The sequence below is a fragment of the Carlito syrichta genome, unplaced genomic scaffold, assembly GCF_000164805.1.
Source record: "Carlito syrichta isolate Samal-C Ts95f unplaced genomic scaffold, Tarsius_syrichta-2.0.1 Scaffold67282, whole genome shotgun sequence".
Lineage (NCBI taxonomy): Eukaryota > Metazoa > Chordata > Mammalia > Primates > Tarsiidae > Carlito > Carlito syrichta.
The window spans coordinates 3,976-21,742 of NW_007011378.1; the positions used below are offsets into that span (position 1 = coordinate 3,976).

The window sequence follows — 17,767 nt, forward strand, 5'->3', positions numbered from 1 at the left end:
GCCACCTACCATAATGTAACCCAATAGATCCTTATTTAAGAGTACTTAAGATATTGACAGTGTATTTATACTCTACCTGATGTATGGGTTTTTCCCTAAAAATGTTTTCTATGTTTGAAAATGTGTGCAATTTTGCCACTAGCAATCATTACCTGAAATCATTCTCGTTAGCTAAAAGTGATCACAATCTCAGAAGTACCTTCTACCGTATTCCACTGGATGGCGCCAAAAGGTCTTTAACAATATTAGCGCCACTACAATTTCAGCTGTGAGCAAAACACAGAGCCGGATGCTAATGAGATTATTTTAACTGTTTTAATTCAATTAATGTTCATCACCCACAGCTGTTGGTTGCTGGGGAGTTTTTTAAATCATTCTGATTGATCTGGAAACTGAAGGCGAGAGAATAAAGAATGAAGAAACACGCATGCAAACAATGACATTTCAAACCCTGAAAAAAAATCCAGAATCCAACTAGTCGATTCTGATTTAGCAAGTGAACGGAAAGCTCCAGTTAAACAAATGGTTTTTTTTAAAGGTAACGAAGACATCTATAAAGTCATTTGTTCCTGCTATCCTCCTTAGGCATCTACCTGTACTCCTTCCCCCACCCCATCAGTGAAAACAGACAAGTAACAGGGACAGGAGAAAATACAGCTGAAAACAGGAAAGGAATACAGTAGAAAGAAGAAATCTAAAGAAGAAAATTCCAGGTCTTAGTCAAAGGAAGTATCCATTGGGCATCGTCAAGTGTTTCATATCCAAGGATTGGCGGAAGCAAAGGCTAAGGAACACTCCTCACATTTATCTTATCTCCAGGACCCAGGCTGGAGCAAAATCAGCAAACACCCAACAGAGAGAACTGTATTTGCTTAGAGATATAATACACATTATTTGCTCAAAGTAGATGAACACACGTGCAAGCATATACACGCAGTATTGGGCCCTCAAATTAGAAAGATGTCATTTTAAATATATATATTTTGAATTCTTGATCTCACCTATTGGTTATTCAGTTTGCCTATGCAAACCTTGATATTACAAATGCAACTTCCAGTTTCTAAATCACTATCAAGAGAGACAATCAATTTAAAATAAAAGGTAGTTCCTTACATCATCTATGGTCATATGTTCCTTAAAGTGCAACTAATCCAGTAAACACTGTTTGAGATAAATGATATTTGCTGATAAAGTTTCCTAAACACAGTATTTCAGTGGCCATGAGAGGGTTCTATGACCCCAGATCAGGAAGCATAGAGGTCATTGTAGGGTGGGCTTTAAGTTTTCGTTTAAATATAAATATGTTAGCCGGGCATGGTGGCACATGCCTGTGGTTCCAGCTACTTGGAAGGATCACTTGAGCCCAGTAGGTCGAGGCTGCGGTGGCTGTGAGCATGCCACCCATGGCACTTCAACCTGGGCAACAGAGTGAGACTGACTCAAAAATAAATAAATAAATAAAAATATAATGGCAGGAAATATTCCAAACTTTGATTAACAGAGATCATTTTTACTTTCTCCTTATATTATTCCATATATGTTCAGTGACCTTGTATCATCAAAAAGACATAATGACAACTCTCACCAAACCAGGGATTGGCATCAAATTCAAAGCAACATATTTGACAGTCTGGACGTGAGGGGAGTTCCAGGCTTATAATATGGCCTTAAAGAAGAATTTACACCACTCTGCATGTTGGAGACAGAGCACTAACTAGTGGACTAACTAGAGCCTCTCCTCCCAAAGGCAAGATCCTGAACTCCAGGCACCCACAGAGAGGAAAGACAACATACTGAACTTGTGACATGGTGGAAACCAGGAGGCTGACAAAACAGTACAGCAAATGAACAAGAAATCAGTAAAAGCAGCTCCACACTTACATGAGAAAGGATCCCCCAAAAACCTGGAATCTTTTGGAGGGCGGATCCTTTATAGTATAGGCTTCCCCTGCTAAGTAAACGCTCTGAGGACCCATTGGCTTCTGGGACACAGCTAGCATTGTTGTGAGGGGCTGCGTTCAGCTTCGGTGAAATTTGTTTTGGAGCTTCTTTCGAGGCATTTGCCCATTTCATGATGGGTGATTTACTAGTGCACCTGCCCACACTGTGCTGAGTATTCAGCAGTTGTTGACCCCCATGCCCCTCCCATTCACCCAGTCATGCCCTGAGTAACTTATTTTTGCTTCCTTGGATGCAAAAAGTTCTCAAAGGGAAATGTTTGGCCGATATGGAAGAACGGCAGAAGCACTAAAAGGCATCAAAACTGACAAGTTCAAAAACTCCTTTGAGCAATGGGAAAAGCATGTGGATCAGTCGTATTGCCTCAAACAGAGAGTACTTTGAAGGTGACTGAAGTCTAAACATATATGAATAAATACACAATTTTTAATAAATAAAGTCCATTTCTTAGGGGGATTCCCCCCTCATACTCAAAATTCTAGGCCTAGGAACTCATTCAATGCGAATTGGAGAAAAGTAGTATCAAAACATATTGATTCATTCATTCTTAGAACTGTTCTGTTCCCTGAATTTTCATCCTCTGCTTCCCACAGACTCCCTTCAGGACTCATTCTGGTCCTTTCACAGGGCAACTGGGCCAAGTGCAAAAACCTTTGTTCTGAATCCACAGGAACAGTGATCGCGGCTCTTTCTTCTTGAAGAATGCCTTACCTCCAGAAGCCATGGCTTTAGTTTTCTATCCAACAAAATATCAAACCCCAGGACTTCGAAGCAGACACTTTCACTTCCGGGTGGCTGGCCGGGTCTGCACATCCGATAGGCATGCAGCACGTGGGGCTCTGCTACAATCAGAGTCTTTACCACCAGTTCCTACAAAGAATATGATGGAAGAGATGAGATGTCACCTTTCTTTGTGTCTCATGGACATGTGCAAACAGGTCCTGGGCCTATGGACAAGCCCCTGACCAGGCCTAGCAAGATCTGTGGCATCCAGCCCCTGGCTGCCGAGCATACTGCATGTTTCACTCTCTCCCTTCCCACTAAACCACGGGCATGTGTGCTTGCTGTGAGGGTCCCCAAGTAAGCGATGCTTCCTCCTACTTGATGTCCTTCACACCAGCTCTTCTGTCTTTCTGGAACGCTTTTTTCCCTATATATCCAAAACTGGCTCCTTGATATTCCAAAAGGCCCTTCCTGTTCCCCCAAGTCGAAAGTAGCCATCCATCATTCCTTACAGCTGATGACTTACTGATTTTCATATCTATTGGCAGTATTACCTTTACAGCCTAAAAGCTGTTGTTTTCCGTGTAGCAAAACCCAGATTTCCAATTCCAGCTCTATGAATGTTCACCCCTCCCCCAGTCTGTCTTGTTTCACACAGATACTTATTAGTCACAGCACATAACTGGCTGATATTTTTCCCTTTTCGTTAAAGGGATTCTTGTCTGTCTTGTTTACAATTCCATTCCCAATGCCTGGCATTGAGTAGATGTTCAAAAACATTCGTAAGCAAAAAAGGAAAATAAAGTTGATAAATGTAGCTTCTATTAGTTAAAGAAGTAAGGGTAAGAACACCAGTTAACCCCATACAGAAGTGATGTTGATGATAGGGAAGAAAAATTCTAAGGAGAGTGAATTATTTCTCAGATCACAGTATGGAACCACCACTTCGACAAAGGCTGAAGAGCCAGGAAGACAAAGTCTATGAGAGTCGGGTTTCTTTGTGCATCAATGGTTTTGTAGTTCTTAAGGTTTGTCTGAGAGGTGTTGCCAGTTAAAACACCAGCTATCATTTTCTGTGAGAAAACATACAATACGACTACCATGAATCATTAACATTAATTTTTCTAAAAGTTGTTTTACTGAAGTTTGTGAACAAGCTATGGATCATGAGAAAGCTGTACCACTGGTTTTTGCTTGGAGTATGTTGTCATTTTAACTCCATCTCTATATGCAGAGGCAATATAAAAAGGCAGTTAAGAACTTGGCTTTAAAGTCAGACTTTCTTGGTTTTTGCTGGCTTTGCTACCTGCTAGCTGTGCAACCGTAGTCATACTGCTTAAATTTTGTGAGTCTCGTTTTTCCCAAACATAAGCTGGAAGAGGTTGACCTAAGGACAAAATGAGGTTTCATTTACCATAACACAATAAGAAAGGGACAGGCAGTAGCAGGACACTGCCAGGGGAGGGGGTGTCACATAACATCAATAAGGGAACCGGATTTCAAACCAGGTGAAGTGGGAGGACCAAAGGCAGCCCCAAATTTTACCTGTACGATGACCATGTGTTTACCTAAATCTGAATTGTACCCCATATCTTTAAAATTTAAAAAAGGGAACAAAATGAGGTTCCATGTAAAACTCGTAGCATAGTATCTAGAATCAGGTAAACCTCCAGTAAGTGTTAACTACTTAACTACTGCTATTGCTATTCTATCATTCCTCTAGAATTCCGCCTCATATGTTAGGCCAGAGACAAATATCCCGGTATGTGGTGGGAACAATATTTACTATATGGGAGATAAAAAGGAAGGTAGACGTTAACTTTGCTGTTATCAGAATCACAGCCCAGCTCATACTTGGGAATAAGTATCAGAGATGCCATGAGAGGTTGTTCTCAGAAAATTTTGTGCAAGATAACAAACTCATAACACCATAGCATGTGAGACAAAAGACAAAAACTACTTTATATAAATCTGTATAGAGCTATTACTGAAACAAACCACTTGAGAGTAGAAAAAAGTTAAAACTTTGACTAATAAGTATCTGTGTGAAACAAGACAGTCTGGGGGAGGGGTGGACATTAATAGAGCCTGAATTAGCAATCTGTGTTTTTGCTACATGGAAAACAACAGTTTTTAGGCTGTAAAGGTAATATTGCCAATAGATATGAAAATCAGGAGTGATGTAATCAAACACAAATGAAATTCCACTACTGCTTTTGAGAATTTCCCATTTTTATGGCCTGATCATCTGTTGATTTGTTATTTATTTGTGACCAGCACAAAAGTATATGTAGCTTTGTTCTTCACAGAGGGTACCAATGAATATTACTTTTCACATACTGATGGCGACTTTTTAGAGAAATTATTCCAAAAAAAGAGGTCACTGAAAAATAGTTCTAAATTAAATTTGGAATTTGCAACCTAAGGAGTCAAGATAAAAATTGACTGCATAACTGTCTTCTCCATCTCTTCTTGTCTCTTTTTGTATTACCCCATTGATTCACCTCAAATAGATATCTATATAAAGTATGCCAATTCTTAATAACAAAAGCAAATTTTCAAATAATCCCATAAATCCAGACAGCTTGACAAGATAATTATGAAAAAGTACTTTAAAAAGTGAAACGTTTATTGATTATTACTTAACTGGTTATTTATAGATTATTAAATATACACTCTAGTATAGCCAAGAATGATGCAAAATTTACCCATTTGTAGACAAAACCATGAAGGGTGTCAGAATTTAATAGGCCCACATGTTTGGTTCATATCTAAACATTATACTTAAGGTCCCAACATAAAGTTAGTTTCCCTGTCCTCTCATGAGGATTAGTCTTGCTTGTACGCTTTCTCTTCATTCAACTGTGTGGGGAAAACACCACTTAAAACCAATGGATGCAAAGCAAATGATGTTCGTTTTCCTTCCTGACCTATTCTCTCCATGCGTCGCTCACCAAGGCAGCTCAATCGCCTCCCTCTTTTCACAAAGCCTTCCCCAAAGAACCAAACTCATAAGGCACTTAAACATTGGGTAAAGACAAAGAAAAAGAAGGCGAGAGGACATATGAAACTTTCTTGCTCCCACTAAGCTACTGACCAGTTCATTAAATCATCTAGGTATCATCGGGTATAATCTTCCATCAACTACTGTCCAATAGTAATATCACCATTTTGATGCTTCTGACTCATTGTGACATTATGAGAATTGTGTCATTATTAGAACAGTTTTTGAAATTTCCACCCAACTGGCCTTGAGAAAAGAATTATTTAAATAAATAAAACACAACATTGTTGTCATCGACTTCTCGTCTAGATGTATTTAGTCTCTCAGGCAGATAACAAATTGGTAGGCAGCTGACCAAATCCAGATGACAAACATTTTTGGGAGAGCCCCTGCGGTTTTAAAATTTTTGAATCCACTGCCAACATTTAAACATCATGTCTGTCATTAATATCATTTACAAATAAACTATTAGCAAAATAGAAGAATGAGCCACACTGGACCCCAAACATGTGGCACCAACAGGTGCTGAGTACTGTCTACCCATGTAGGACTTCTTTTTCTCTTCAAATTACCCCAGTCTCCAGCATATCCTATTTTCTTTTATCCAGGCCACTTCTCTAAGGACCTTTGGATTTACAGCCTGTGAGATAGCAAGTAAGATAAAAAGACCAACCAACAAATAACCAGCAAAAAAGTAATTACAGTCATGTGCCATGTAGTGATTTTGCTCCACAACCAATTGCATGTGTGACAGTGGTCCCATAAGATTATAATAGCATACTTTTACTGTATCTTTTCTATGTTGAGATACACAAATTTCTTACCATTTTGTTACTGTTGCCTAAGGTACTCAGTACAGTCACATGCTATACAGATTTGTAGCCTAGGAGCAAAAGGCCATACCATATAGCCTAGGTATGTCGCAGGCTATGCCATCTTTCTGTAATCTGAGAGTGTACCTCCATAGTTATACACTCTCATAATGCCTATATAATGATGCTGATTTTTCTTTTTGATTTTCTCAGTTAGAGAGAACCAAGTTCAACCAACTTTGAATTCTCATGGTCATTTTTCATGATAGAAGTATCTCAATAATCTATTGTTTATCCCCAAAAGAAAGCTAAATTGATTGTATAGCCCGAATCATATTAAACATTCTCAACAGACACGTGTCTCTAACTTCAAGTACCATTTTAGTAATCATTTACTATTCTTCCAGGATTCATAAATGATCTGTTTCACAAGGTTATCTCCTCACATCTGTTTCCTTTTTCTCTTTTTACCCTAACCATGCGTAATTTCGTACACTGCCGTGACTTTAGCTATCAACTGCACCCAAACATATACTTTTAACTGTCTGCTTGAACTTTCTACCTGAGAAAGCATTTACAATTCAACACATCTAAAGCAGAACTCATCTCCAGAATCTTATGGACTTTAAAAAACCTCAGTTCCAATGTCAACGTCTCCAGGAAGTTTCTCCTCCTAGCCCATCCACTCCAAGCTACTACACGTCTTCCTCTACATCCCACAAAATCCATTGCATGCCTTATTGTTGCACTTTGATACAGTGCATTTCATTAACAATTTTTGTGGTTTTTCTCCTACTAGACAGTAATTTTTTGAGGACTGGAACTGTGACATATCAATCTTCAAACCATCAACCAGAGATGGGTTTATTTCGACAAACATTTACTGAACGAATGAACAAATAAATGAATGGAATGCTTACTTCATGTTCAAAATCAAGCTCTACATCTTTTTAAAAATAAATTTCTTCCTAATCTATTTCAGGTAATGCCACATCCTCCCTATAATTCCCCCTTAAAACTTCAGAGGGTTCTCTGAATACGTCTTCCCCATCTTGGACATTCAAGTAATCCCAATGTTTACCCCCACTGTTACCTCTTTTCCAGGGCCTCAGTTCAGGCTAATCTTTTCACTAATGCATTCAGATGAGATTCCAAGGGCCTTCTCTACCTTCTCTTGTTCTTTAGTCCATCCTGCACACATTTCCAGACATATTTTAAATGCATAATTTTTAATCATATTACTCTCCTCCATTAAAAACGGAATGAATCCTGCATGCTGACCAAGTTAAGCTTTGCTTTTCAGAGTTAAAATATGACTCCACATATTTTTTCAGTCCTAAGTCCTCACAAATCTCCCACATTACATGGGATAACCTGCACCACCTATCATGACTCTCATACCTCTACGCCTTTGCCTTATTCTTTTGCCTCCACCTAGAATTCCCTCTCTCTCATCCCAAGCAATAAAAATCTTGCTTATCAAGGTCCATCACACACACAAAAAGTTGTACTTCCTTTGTAAAAACACTCCTTATCTGCCCAATCTAATGTAATCTGTTCTTTATTTAAAGTGCCTGATGGTGCTTCAAATTAATGCTGAGGAAAGACAGTCAAAATTGTGGAATGGTATAATCTTACTGAAATATCACTCCAAAACTTAGCAACATCATGTTGATTTGCTTGTAGGAATTCTGTAAACCATTTGATGGAACGTTTGCTGCCTTTGTTTTCAGTTTCATTCCGTTCAAATCGCTCATTATGCTTGTTCACAGAGTAGTTTGTCAGATGCATGTATAACTGGGTCTGAAACAAGTAAGAATGAAAGTTGTTACCCCCAGAGACTCTAGCACTGTAAGGTTTCAAGAAAACAAGACATTCAAAGACCAAACACAATTTTATAGTTAAGACTGAACATATTGACGATCTCATGGTAATTTAGATACTATTCCAATTAAATGGTACCATATCTTCACCATGCTGGGACTCTTATGCTTCAATTAAATGGAATGGCACATCTCCTTGAGAAGGCTGAGACTCTAATCATCTACAGTGTTAATTTACACATTATTTAAAATATATCTACCATAAAAGAGTAAATTAATAAAAATATAGAGAATAATGAAATTAAAATGTGAAACTACATATTGCTAAACAAGAAAAATGTTCTATGTTTATTTTGGTTAGCTTGTTTGTAATGTTATTGGTCTTTATAGTTTTCACCCAACTTTATTTTGGGAAAACAATATTCCATATCTTTTCAAAGAAAAATAAAAAATGAAATCTCAAATAAAAAACATAAATCAAGACTACCAAACACAACCTCCACACTCCCATACTGACTTGGCGGTTGCTCTAACTCTTTGCAAGACATACTGCACTTAAGGTAAGCAGGTGACATACACCATCAAATACTGTACAGATGTCCAGATGATTAATAGTAAATCAATAGTGCACCACACTGGGACTCTTAATGCTTCCGTCTCTTTATATTATGTTCTATTTTCCCTAAATAAAATTGAAAAATAATTCAAGATTTAAAACTTCTCATTATTGTCAATTAACGTACAGTCTAATGGCTCTTCCTCAAGCTAGCATAAACATTCATAAAATCTATCTTCCTACCCTCCTCATGATCCTAATGATTACTTTAGATAGCAGTGCTGCATCACAATGAAATTATACTTCACTCACGTTATTATTATTTTGATTTGTTATAACCTACTCTGTTCATATCATAGTTTATTTTCAATGCAGTTTCTTAGGTCTACAGTATTCAAATCTGAAGAAGTAAGCAGAAGTGATCACTGAAGTTACATGTTGTTTATTAACCCATGTGCCCATCAATTAAGAATTCAACTTCTCATTCATTAAACAATATTTAAAGAGCAGCTAGTATCTTCAGGAACTTCCGCTCAGCACTGTGAATACCAAGATGAACAGTATACACACAGTCTCAGTCCTCATGAAACAGAAGCAGCTTTCATTAAGTGATACTTGAAAGAATGAGCATAAACCTTATATGCTTACCTAATTTTAATGTTTAGTTTAAAGAAAAAAAATTAATCAAATTGCAACATTTTCTAGTTTCTAAAATATAAATCTTTAATTTTCAAAAAATGAAGTTGAAAAATAATTTTTTGAGAAGGTCTCCATTTGGCAAGAATTTATTAAAATTAATAATAGTAATAAAAATACCGACTATTCTAGTGAAAAAGTAAGTAACAGAATTTTACATTTTTCTTAAGACATTATCTTTGTAAGTAGGATTAGAAATTCCAGAGTTTCACATCTACCTTGACAAAAATCACCTTCCAAACAGTTCACTGCCAGTTAATCATTTGCCATAGACAGAAATGAAGGTAGCCATGAGCCACACAGCAACCTACAAAGGGTGAAAATGACATACCCACACCCATTCTGTTTTTTAAGGCATATAATATAGTGGTTATGCAAAGATTTTCAAGGATTGGCTGACCACTACATAGGTAGCCAAAAAAATGAATGTTTATTATATTTCAGTGTTTGAAATTCTGTCTTATATGTAGCTTATAAACATCTAATTCTCATAGAAATACCCAGCTCATTACAAAATACATGCTCACTATTTTACAAATTGTAAATAAGGACAAGAAAAAAATAACTGCCATCCCAAAACAATGAATGAAGGCATTGTGGGGTTTTTTTGTCTTCAATTTTTTTTCTTAAACTTACTTTTTACACAATTACAGTCTCACTTTACATATAACTTTGTATTTCTCTTTTTAATATATTCATATCTTAATCTAGGAATTCAATCATGACATTTTAGAACTACATGAACCATACTAACATTTATGAAGGAGAACATCTTTTTTCTAAATACATGAGAACGAAAGCCAGGAGCTTATGTGATTCAAAAGAACTTAGCAAAGTGAGTCCCAAAGGCCACATTTCCTTTCTTTCAATCCCTCATTTGATTTCTTAACCCACTGGGCTTAAGCAAATTATATACACACAATTTAGGATATTAGAATAAAGCACTTCACCACCTAAGACCTTCCTATCCTTTTTATACTATCAAAAGGTCACTAACACATTATATATCATCCATTCTTACCCACTCCAAGTATTTAAATTATCACCTATGAGATGACCAATCTCATTTGTACCTGTACCTCAGATACCTCTTCTGAACTTTAGACCTATACTATACAACCGAATGCCTATAGAATAGATCCATTTAGGGGGCTGCACAGGCATTTAAACCGAACATGACAGCTTTCCACAAAACCTTTCATAGCAATTGTACTCCTTCGCACAGTGAGTGATGCACCATCCATCCCACTGCCCATGTCCACCATCTGAGTTTTAGTCTTCATTTCCCTCTCCCTTTCCCTTACTCCACAAATCCAACCAATCACCATATTATATCAGCGTTACATTAAATTAACCTCAAACCCATGTTCTTATTCTTAGTCCAGTCCCATTGCTATTATTTCAAAGTCCCTTTTCCTTTGATATGTGGTCAGACTAGAATACAGTTTCTTGTCTCCCTTACTCTAACCTTTCCCATCCAGTTCTACCCCCTACTCACATTCCCCACACTGCAGACGAGGTGATCATTTTAAACACAAGTCTCATTCCTACTCTTTGTTTAAAGCTTTTCAACGCTTCCTTTCCTTTTGAGTCAAAATCCTAGATGTGGCCCACAAAGCTTTGAAAGATCCTCATGTCTGAACAACCATTCCTTCTTAGTCTGTCCTTCAGCCAAACTGAACTTGCTGTTTTCTCCAGATATGCCATACTCTCTCCTACTTCAGAGTCGTTTTTTTGCCTGGAACTCTATCCAACCCCAGTCCTCCACCCCACCACACCTGGCTATCTACTCAGTGTCCAAATTTCAATTTACAAGCATTCCCTCTCCAACCTTTATCTCCAGCTGGGTTAAGTGACCTTGCTATGCACTGCCACAGTGCGCTCAGTTTCTTAGACCATCACACTTAACATCTGGCATTATAATTGCTTATTTTAGTTTCTGCCTCCCCACTGGACTGTTACTTCTGTGAAATTAAGCACCGTATCTGTCTTGATCACTTTTTCCAAAACCAGCACAATGACTAGAATATAATAGATTGCAAACATTACTTGGTGATTGACTGTTTAGCCACACCCTATGACCTTTAATGAGATGTTTCTTTTAACTTCCTTTCCTTTGAAAAGTTTGGCGGTTCCCTTGTTTTTCCTTTTCCAAGTTTACAACAATTTTCAGTTTGTTGAACATATCATATTTATGATCAGTCATTGTTTAATTCTGAAAACATGATCAACAATGGAGTTAATTGTGTGCATAATATTGGGGTAGAACAAAAACCAAGCCTTTAACAGATTGGGAGACAATAATTCATTGTAATTTTTCCTGTAGTCAGATCCAAAAATAAGGCCAGAGGGTAACTAAATTTTTAAGTATACATAACGAGTTACGATTTGACTTTCATAAACTATAAATCCCAGTTATGATTTTCATGTTACGTTAGAGTTATAACTTTCATGAATTGTTATGGCTGCACAAAAATATCTACAAAAAGCTCCGTCGAATAGACTTTAAAAGGCACACTGAGATTGCTCATCTATGTTTTAACTTCACATCTGGTCAATGTAAATGCACAACCTTCTCTTCCAATCCAACAGAAATTAATAACTCTACTTTCGGATAGCTTTTGCTTTTTCTTTTCCATACATTCTCTCCCACATTCTACCTGTTTCACTCCTCAACTTTTGTACAAAGTCTGCCCAAATGTTACCTCCTCCGTGAGGACCTCAACACAAAACTGCCCCAACACAACTCTAAAACACTTTATCTGTACTTCTTAATCACCTCTTATTATTATTTATGTTATAGTCATTTCTCCGCAGGGCCACTGCATACAGATGAAATAAGCCTTGTGCTCACAGCATCCAGAGGGGGTACCTTTTCCTAATTAGCCTACCACAGCAGACACCGTTATTTCTAATTTTTACAAAGCTGCCTGTAAGTTAGAGGCAGTCTTCTAGACCATAAAAACCAGAGAGGAGGAACTTGGATCCATACAATCTTTATGCATAATGGGTGCTTTAAAAAGCACATGTTGAACAAATGAATGAACACACACATTCTGTCTGGTACCACTTACCAAATTGGACTCATTAGGTGGGATGTACTTCTCTGTTCCCATTCGCACAAGTCCATCATGATAGAGGAATATTTTCAGTGGATCGCACGATGTCACCAGAATATATATTCGTAAATCAAACTTGTACCCTTCCATTAGGAAAGGCTTTTCGATGTATTCTTGAACAATCAGATGATCCTGAGATGGAAGTTTGTCACCATTTCTTATCAAAGAAATCCTACATTAAAAAAATAAAAATAATAATTTGATATGGAGGCAAGAGGCTGAAAAGGTTATATATATATACTCAAGAGGAAAATAGTGAAGTAAAAGATTCCAAAAGACTGAAGAGAAAAAAACAAGGTAGAACCAACTTTTTTGAAGCCCCAGAAATTAAGCAAAGCTTACAACAGAGAATACTTAACTAAAAACAAAACAAAACAAAATGTAGCTGAATCTTTCAAAGAGCTTTGTAGCACTTGAACTTGATCTAGTTCCCTCATCCACTCGCAGCTCAGCAGTGGCCTTGAACAACAGCTCAGGTTCTTAGTGCAGGCATTGGTCCCAGAGGGGGCAGAATTCATCTTACTCTTTTTTTTCCTCATTAAATTTTGTTTAAATGGGTCTCAAAATTCTGTGACAGGTTTTTGATCAAGTTGTTTCCATTAAAAAGTATTGATTTCCAAAGAACTGCAAATTGAAACTACACTGAGATACCACCTAACTCCTGTCAGGATGGCTATCATCAATAACTCAAAGAACAACAGATGCTGGAGAGGATGTGGTGATAAGGGAACACTTTTACACTGTTGGTGGGAGTGTAAACTAGTACAGCCTCTGTGGAAAACTGTGTGACAATTCCTAAAAGTTCTAAAAATCAGCCTTCCATACGACCCCGCAATCCCCTACTGGGAATATACCCAGAGGAACGCAAATCACTCTATAAAAAAGATACCTGCACACGTATGTTTATCACAGCATTGTTCACAGTAGCAAGAACATGGAACCAACTGTGCTGCCCATCAAAAGAGGACTGGATAAAAAATGTGGTACATATATACAATAGAACATTACGCAGCCATAAAGACGAACAAAATCATGAATTTCACAGCAACCTGGATGGACTTAAGAGTCTGTAACACTGAGTGATCCTTCATAGAAACAAAGAACTGAGGATCACATGTTCTCACTCATAAGTGGACCTTGAACAATTATCGTAATACTATAAGAAAAGGATTGGCAGTAGCAGGAAACTGCCAGGAGGGGAGTGGGGAAGCAGATTGGCAGTAGTGGGAATCTGCCTGGGGAGGGGCACACCTCATCAACAAGGGTACCCACATAATGAACATTTGTATACCTTACCCTGAACTGTACCCCACATCTTTAAAATTTAAAATAATTAAAAGAAAAAAAGTATTGATTTAAAAAACTAGTAACTTAAAAACTGCTACACACAAAAAACCCAAAATGGTCCCCAAAGCATTCTCCTTTCCTCACCTTACTCTTATGGTTGTTTGTTTGCAACTGGCTGGTGGCTTCCTAAAGGACCTTAAAGGACTGACTTGCTTTCATCTTGCCTAACTCAGAACTCCACCAGTGTTAAAGTGGCTCCCTAGATGGGCGATTGTTATAAACATTTAAAGACAAAGTTTTGGTCCCTACTGTCAGGGGCCACAGTTGGGGCAAACAACTGACTAATTTAAAAGATTAGGAGGAAGAGTTGGGGGATGAGAAACTGTGGGACTTTGAAAAGCTCTGACATATTCCTGGGAATCGAGAAGACTGTGCATGCCCTGGATTAGGCACTCGTTCAAGAAGACCTGAGAAAGCCCTAAGCTCTCACCTCTGGCTAACCACCAGACTCTGCAAATCAGGAAGTGAAGGCAAAGTTGTAAACTGCCTAAGTGTTGAAGGTATGCCCCAACAAACACACACAGTCCATCTTCCAAGACAGAGAGGTCATTAAACAAATAAACAACAAGTAGCAACAAACCACACAGAGAAGGGTCTGATCTCCTAATTGCTACATTATAATAGTAAAGCTAGCCGGCTTGGTGGCTCAGCCTTAATCCTGAGCCTTTGGGAGGCTGAGGTGAGTGGATTGCCTGAGCGGGTTCAAGACCCACCTGGGCAAATTGGCAAGACCTCATCTCTACAATAAATCAAAAAATCAGCCGGGCGTGGTGGTGCATGCCTGGAGTTCCAGCTACATGGAAGGCTGAGGCGGAAGGATCGCTGGAGCCCAGCAGGTCGAGGCTGTGGTGGCCGGGAGCGGCCACTGCCCTCCAGTCTGGGCGACAGAGTGAGACTCCAACTCAAAAAATATATATATATATATTAAAGCTATCTAGTTTTCAGCACAAAATTATGACACACGCTAAGGAAAAGCAAAGTATGACCCATATACAAGGAAATTGTCAATTAATAGAAATTGTCCCTGAGGAAGCTCAGACACTGAGCTTACTGGATCATCAATTTAAAATTTTTCAAAGAGCTAAAGGAATCCATGTACAAAGAACTGAAGAAAATCATTAGAGCAAAGTGTCACAAAAAAGGGAATGACCAGCCTGGGCAATATAGTAAGGCTTCATCACTATTTTAAAAATAAAAATAAAAAATTTGTTGGGCGTGGTGGTCCATGCCTGTAGTCCCAGCTACTGAGGAGGTGGAGGTGGAAGTATCACTTGAGTCTAGGAGTTCGAGGCACAGCAAGTCATGATCATGCTACTGCACTCCAGCCTGGGCAACAGAGTAAAATTCCAACTCAAAAAAAACAAAAATTCTCAGAAGAAAAGTATAACTAAAATAAAAAATTGACTAAAGGGCTTAAATAGTGCATTTGGGAAGGCATACAAAGAATCGGTGAACTTGAAGGTAAGCCAATTCAGAATACCTAGTCTGAGGCAGAGAAATAAAAAATAATAATAATATAGTAAAATGAACAGAAACCAGTGGGACACCTTTAAGTACCGGAACATACACATGATGGGAATCTCACAAGGAGAGAAGACAGAGGAAAAAAAAAATCAAAATGACCCCAATATGATGAAAAACATTGATCTACACATCCAAGAAGCTCAATTAACTCCAACTAGGATAAACTAAAAAAGATACACACCAAAACACGTTATAATCATCCTGTCAAAGAATACCAAATGGGTGACTACCTAGGTAAATATAAAAGTCTCTATTAGTGTAGTTTGGGTTTATAACTCCTCATTTCTCTTAATTAAAAAAAGATAATTTCCTAATTATTTTAAAAAGGGATCTCCAACCTCCACACCGGTCTGTGACTTGTTAGGAACTAGGCTGAACATCAGGAGGTGAGCAGCAGGTGAGCAAAGCTTCATCTGTATTTACAGCTGTTCCCCATTGCTTACATTACTGCCTGAGCTCTACCTTCTGTCAGATCAGCAGCAGCATTAGATTCTCATAGGAGCACAAACCTTATTGTGAACTGCACCGGTAGGGGATGTAGACTGTGCATGCCTTCTGAGAATTTAATGCCTAATGACCTCGGGTGGAGCTGAGGCAGTGATGCTAGCACCGGGAAGCAGCTACAAATTCAGATTAACATTAGCAGTGAGGTTTGACTGCACATCCTGACTCCCACTTCTGTGGAAATACTGTCTTTCATGAAATACATCTCTGATGCCAAAAAGGCATGATGCTGATTTAAAAGGCAACTGCATAAAACAATCGTTACAAATCTATGTTGATATGCACAGAATATAATTTGTAACAATAGCAAAATAAAGAGGTTGAACATTGGTAGGAACAAAGTTTTTGTACATTATTGAAATAAGTTATTACCAACATAGACTAGATTGTTAGAAGTTAAGATGTTAATTGTAATTCCAGGGCAACCATTAGAAAAAACTTAAAAAGATATAGTGAAAGAAATGACAAGAAAATTAAAGTGATACAGAAGAAAATATCTATTAACACAAAAGAAGACAGTAACAGACAAATTGAACAAAAACTATATCAAACAAATAACAAAATGGCAGAAGTCATTCCTCTTCTGTAATGACATTAAATATAAATAAACTGACTCTCCAATAAAAGGCAGAGCTTGCCAGAATGGATTTAAGAAAACATGGTTCAATTATATGCTTTCTACAGGAGGCTCTTTTAGAGTCATACTCAAATAGGTTGAAAGTGAAAGGATGGATAAGATTGCATGCAAATAGTAACCTGGGTGGCTATACTAGTATCAGACAAAATAGACTGTTAGACAAAAATTGTTACAAAGGACAAAGAATGACATCATCTAAGGATTAAAAAGTCGGTGCATAAAGAATATATAACGATTATAAATATTTATGCACCTAACAACAGAGCTCCAAAATATATGAAGAAAAAACAGAATTGATGGGACAAATAGCTTAACAGTAAGAGCTGAATTCTTAAATGCTCCGCTTTTAACCATAGACAGAACAGCTCGACATAAGATTAGCAAGTAAATAGATATATTCAACAGATGAGAGAGATGTCCTTTACCCAGGTATGACTCCATTACATGAGACAAATTCTGGGAACACAGAATGCCCTTTTAATTATCTGCTTTTCCAGAATTTTTATATTGTCATCAAAAGAAGTTAGAAGATTATTATTTATAGGGTTATATTAAGTATATGTAAATATAAATATTTTAATATTAAATTTTAACATTAAAATTAAGAAAAATAAGAAATTCAATTACACCCATCCAAAAATGTGCTTTTGATACTAACATATATGAAGCCAAGCTAACAATAAGCAATCGATATAAAACTCCCACTAACACTTCTTATGGTTTATTTTTATATTATCAAACTACATTTTAAAATAACAAATGCTTGAATAATTAAGTTATGATTAAAAGTTAAAAGGAAATTTTTGAACAATAATATACCTGGTAGCTATATTTCCAAATATCTTTTTTTCCTGCTGTCATTTTAAATTCAAAATTAAAATGACTCAAGTATATTATATTAAGACCAGCTTCAGCCACTTTTCTTTAGAAATGTGCATTACAGAAAACTAACTAAACATAAGTAAGCATGATTTTGTTCTTTTTTATGGCTGCGTAGTATTCCATCGTGTATATGTACCACATTTTTTTAATCCAGTCCTCTTTTGATGGGCAGCATGGTTGC

General features: G+C 37.3%; 1 protein-coding gene across 1 annotated transcript in view; it reads right to left on the minus strand.

Moving 5' to 3' along the window:
- Nucleotides 1-2,670: 2,670 nt before the first annotated feature.
- The window catches only part of LOC103253353 (tubulin polyglutamylase TTLL7), a gene marked incomplete at its 3' end in the record, with an annotated part of 23,073 nt that continues 7,976 nt past the window's right edge, over nt 2,671-17,767 (minus strand). Inside the window, exons 6-8 of the mRNA XM_021709186.1 lie at nt 12,648-12,864; nt 8,137-8,301; nt 2,671-2,829 (exon numbers count right to left, since the gene is read on the minus strand). Of these exons, the coding sequence (XP_021564861.1) occupies nt 2,671-2,829; nt 8,137-8,301; nt 12,648-12,864 (541 nt within the window). The remainder of the gene's footprint in view (nt 2,830-8,136; nt 8,302-12,647; nt 12,865-17,767) is intronic.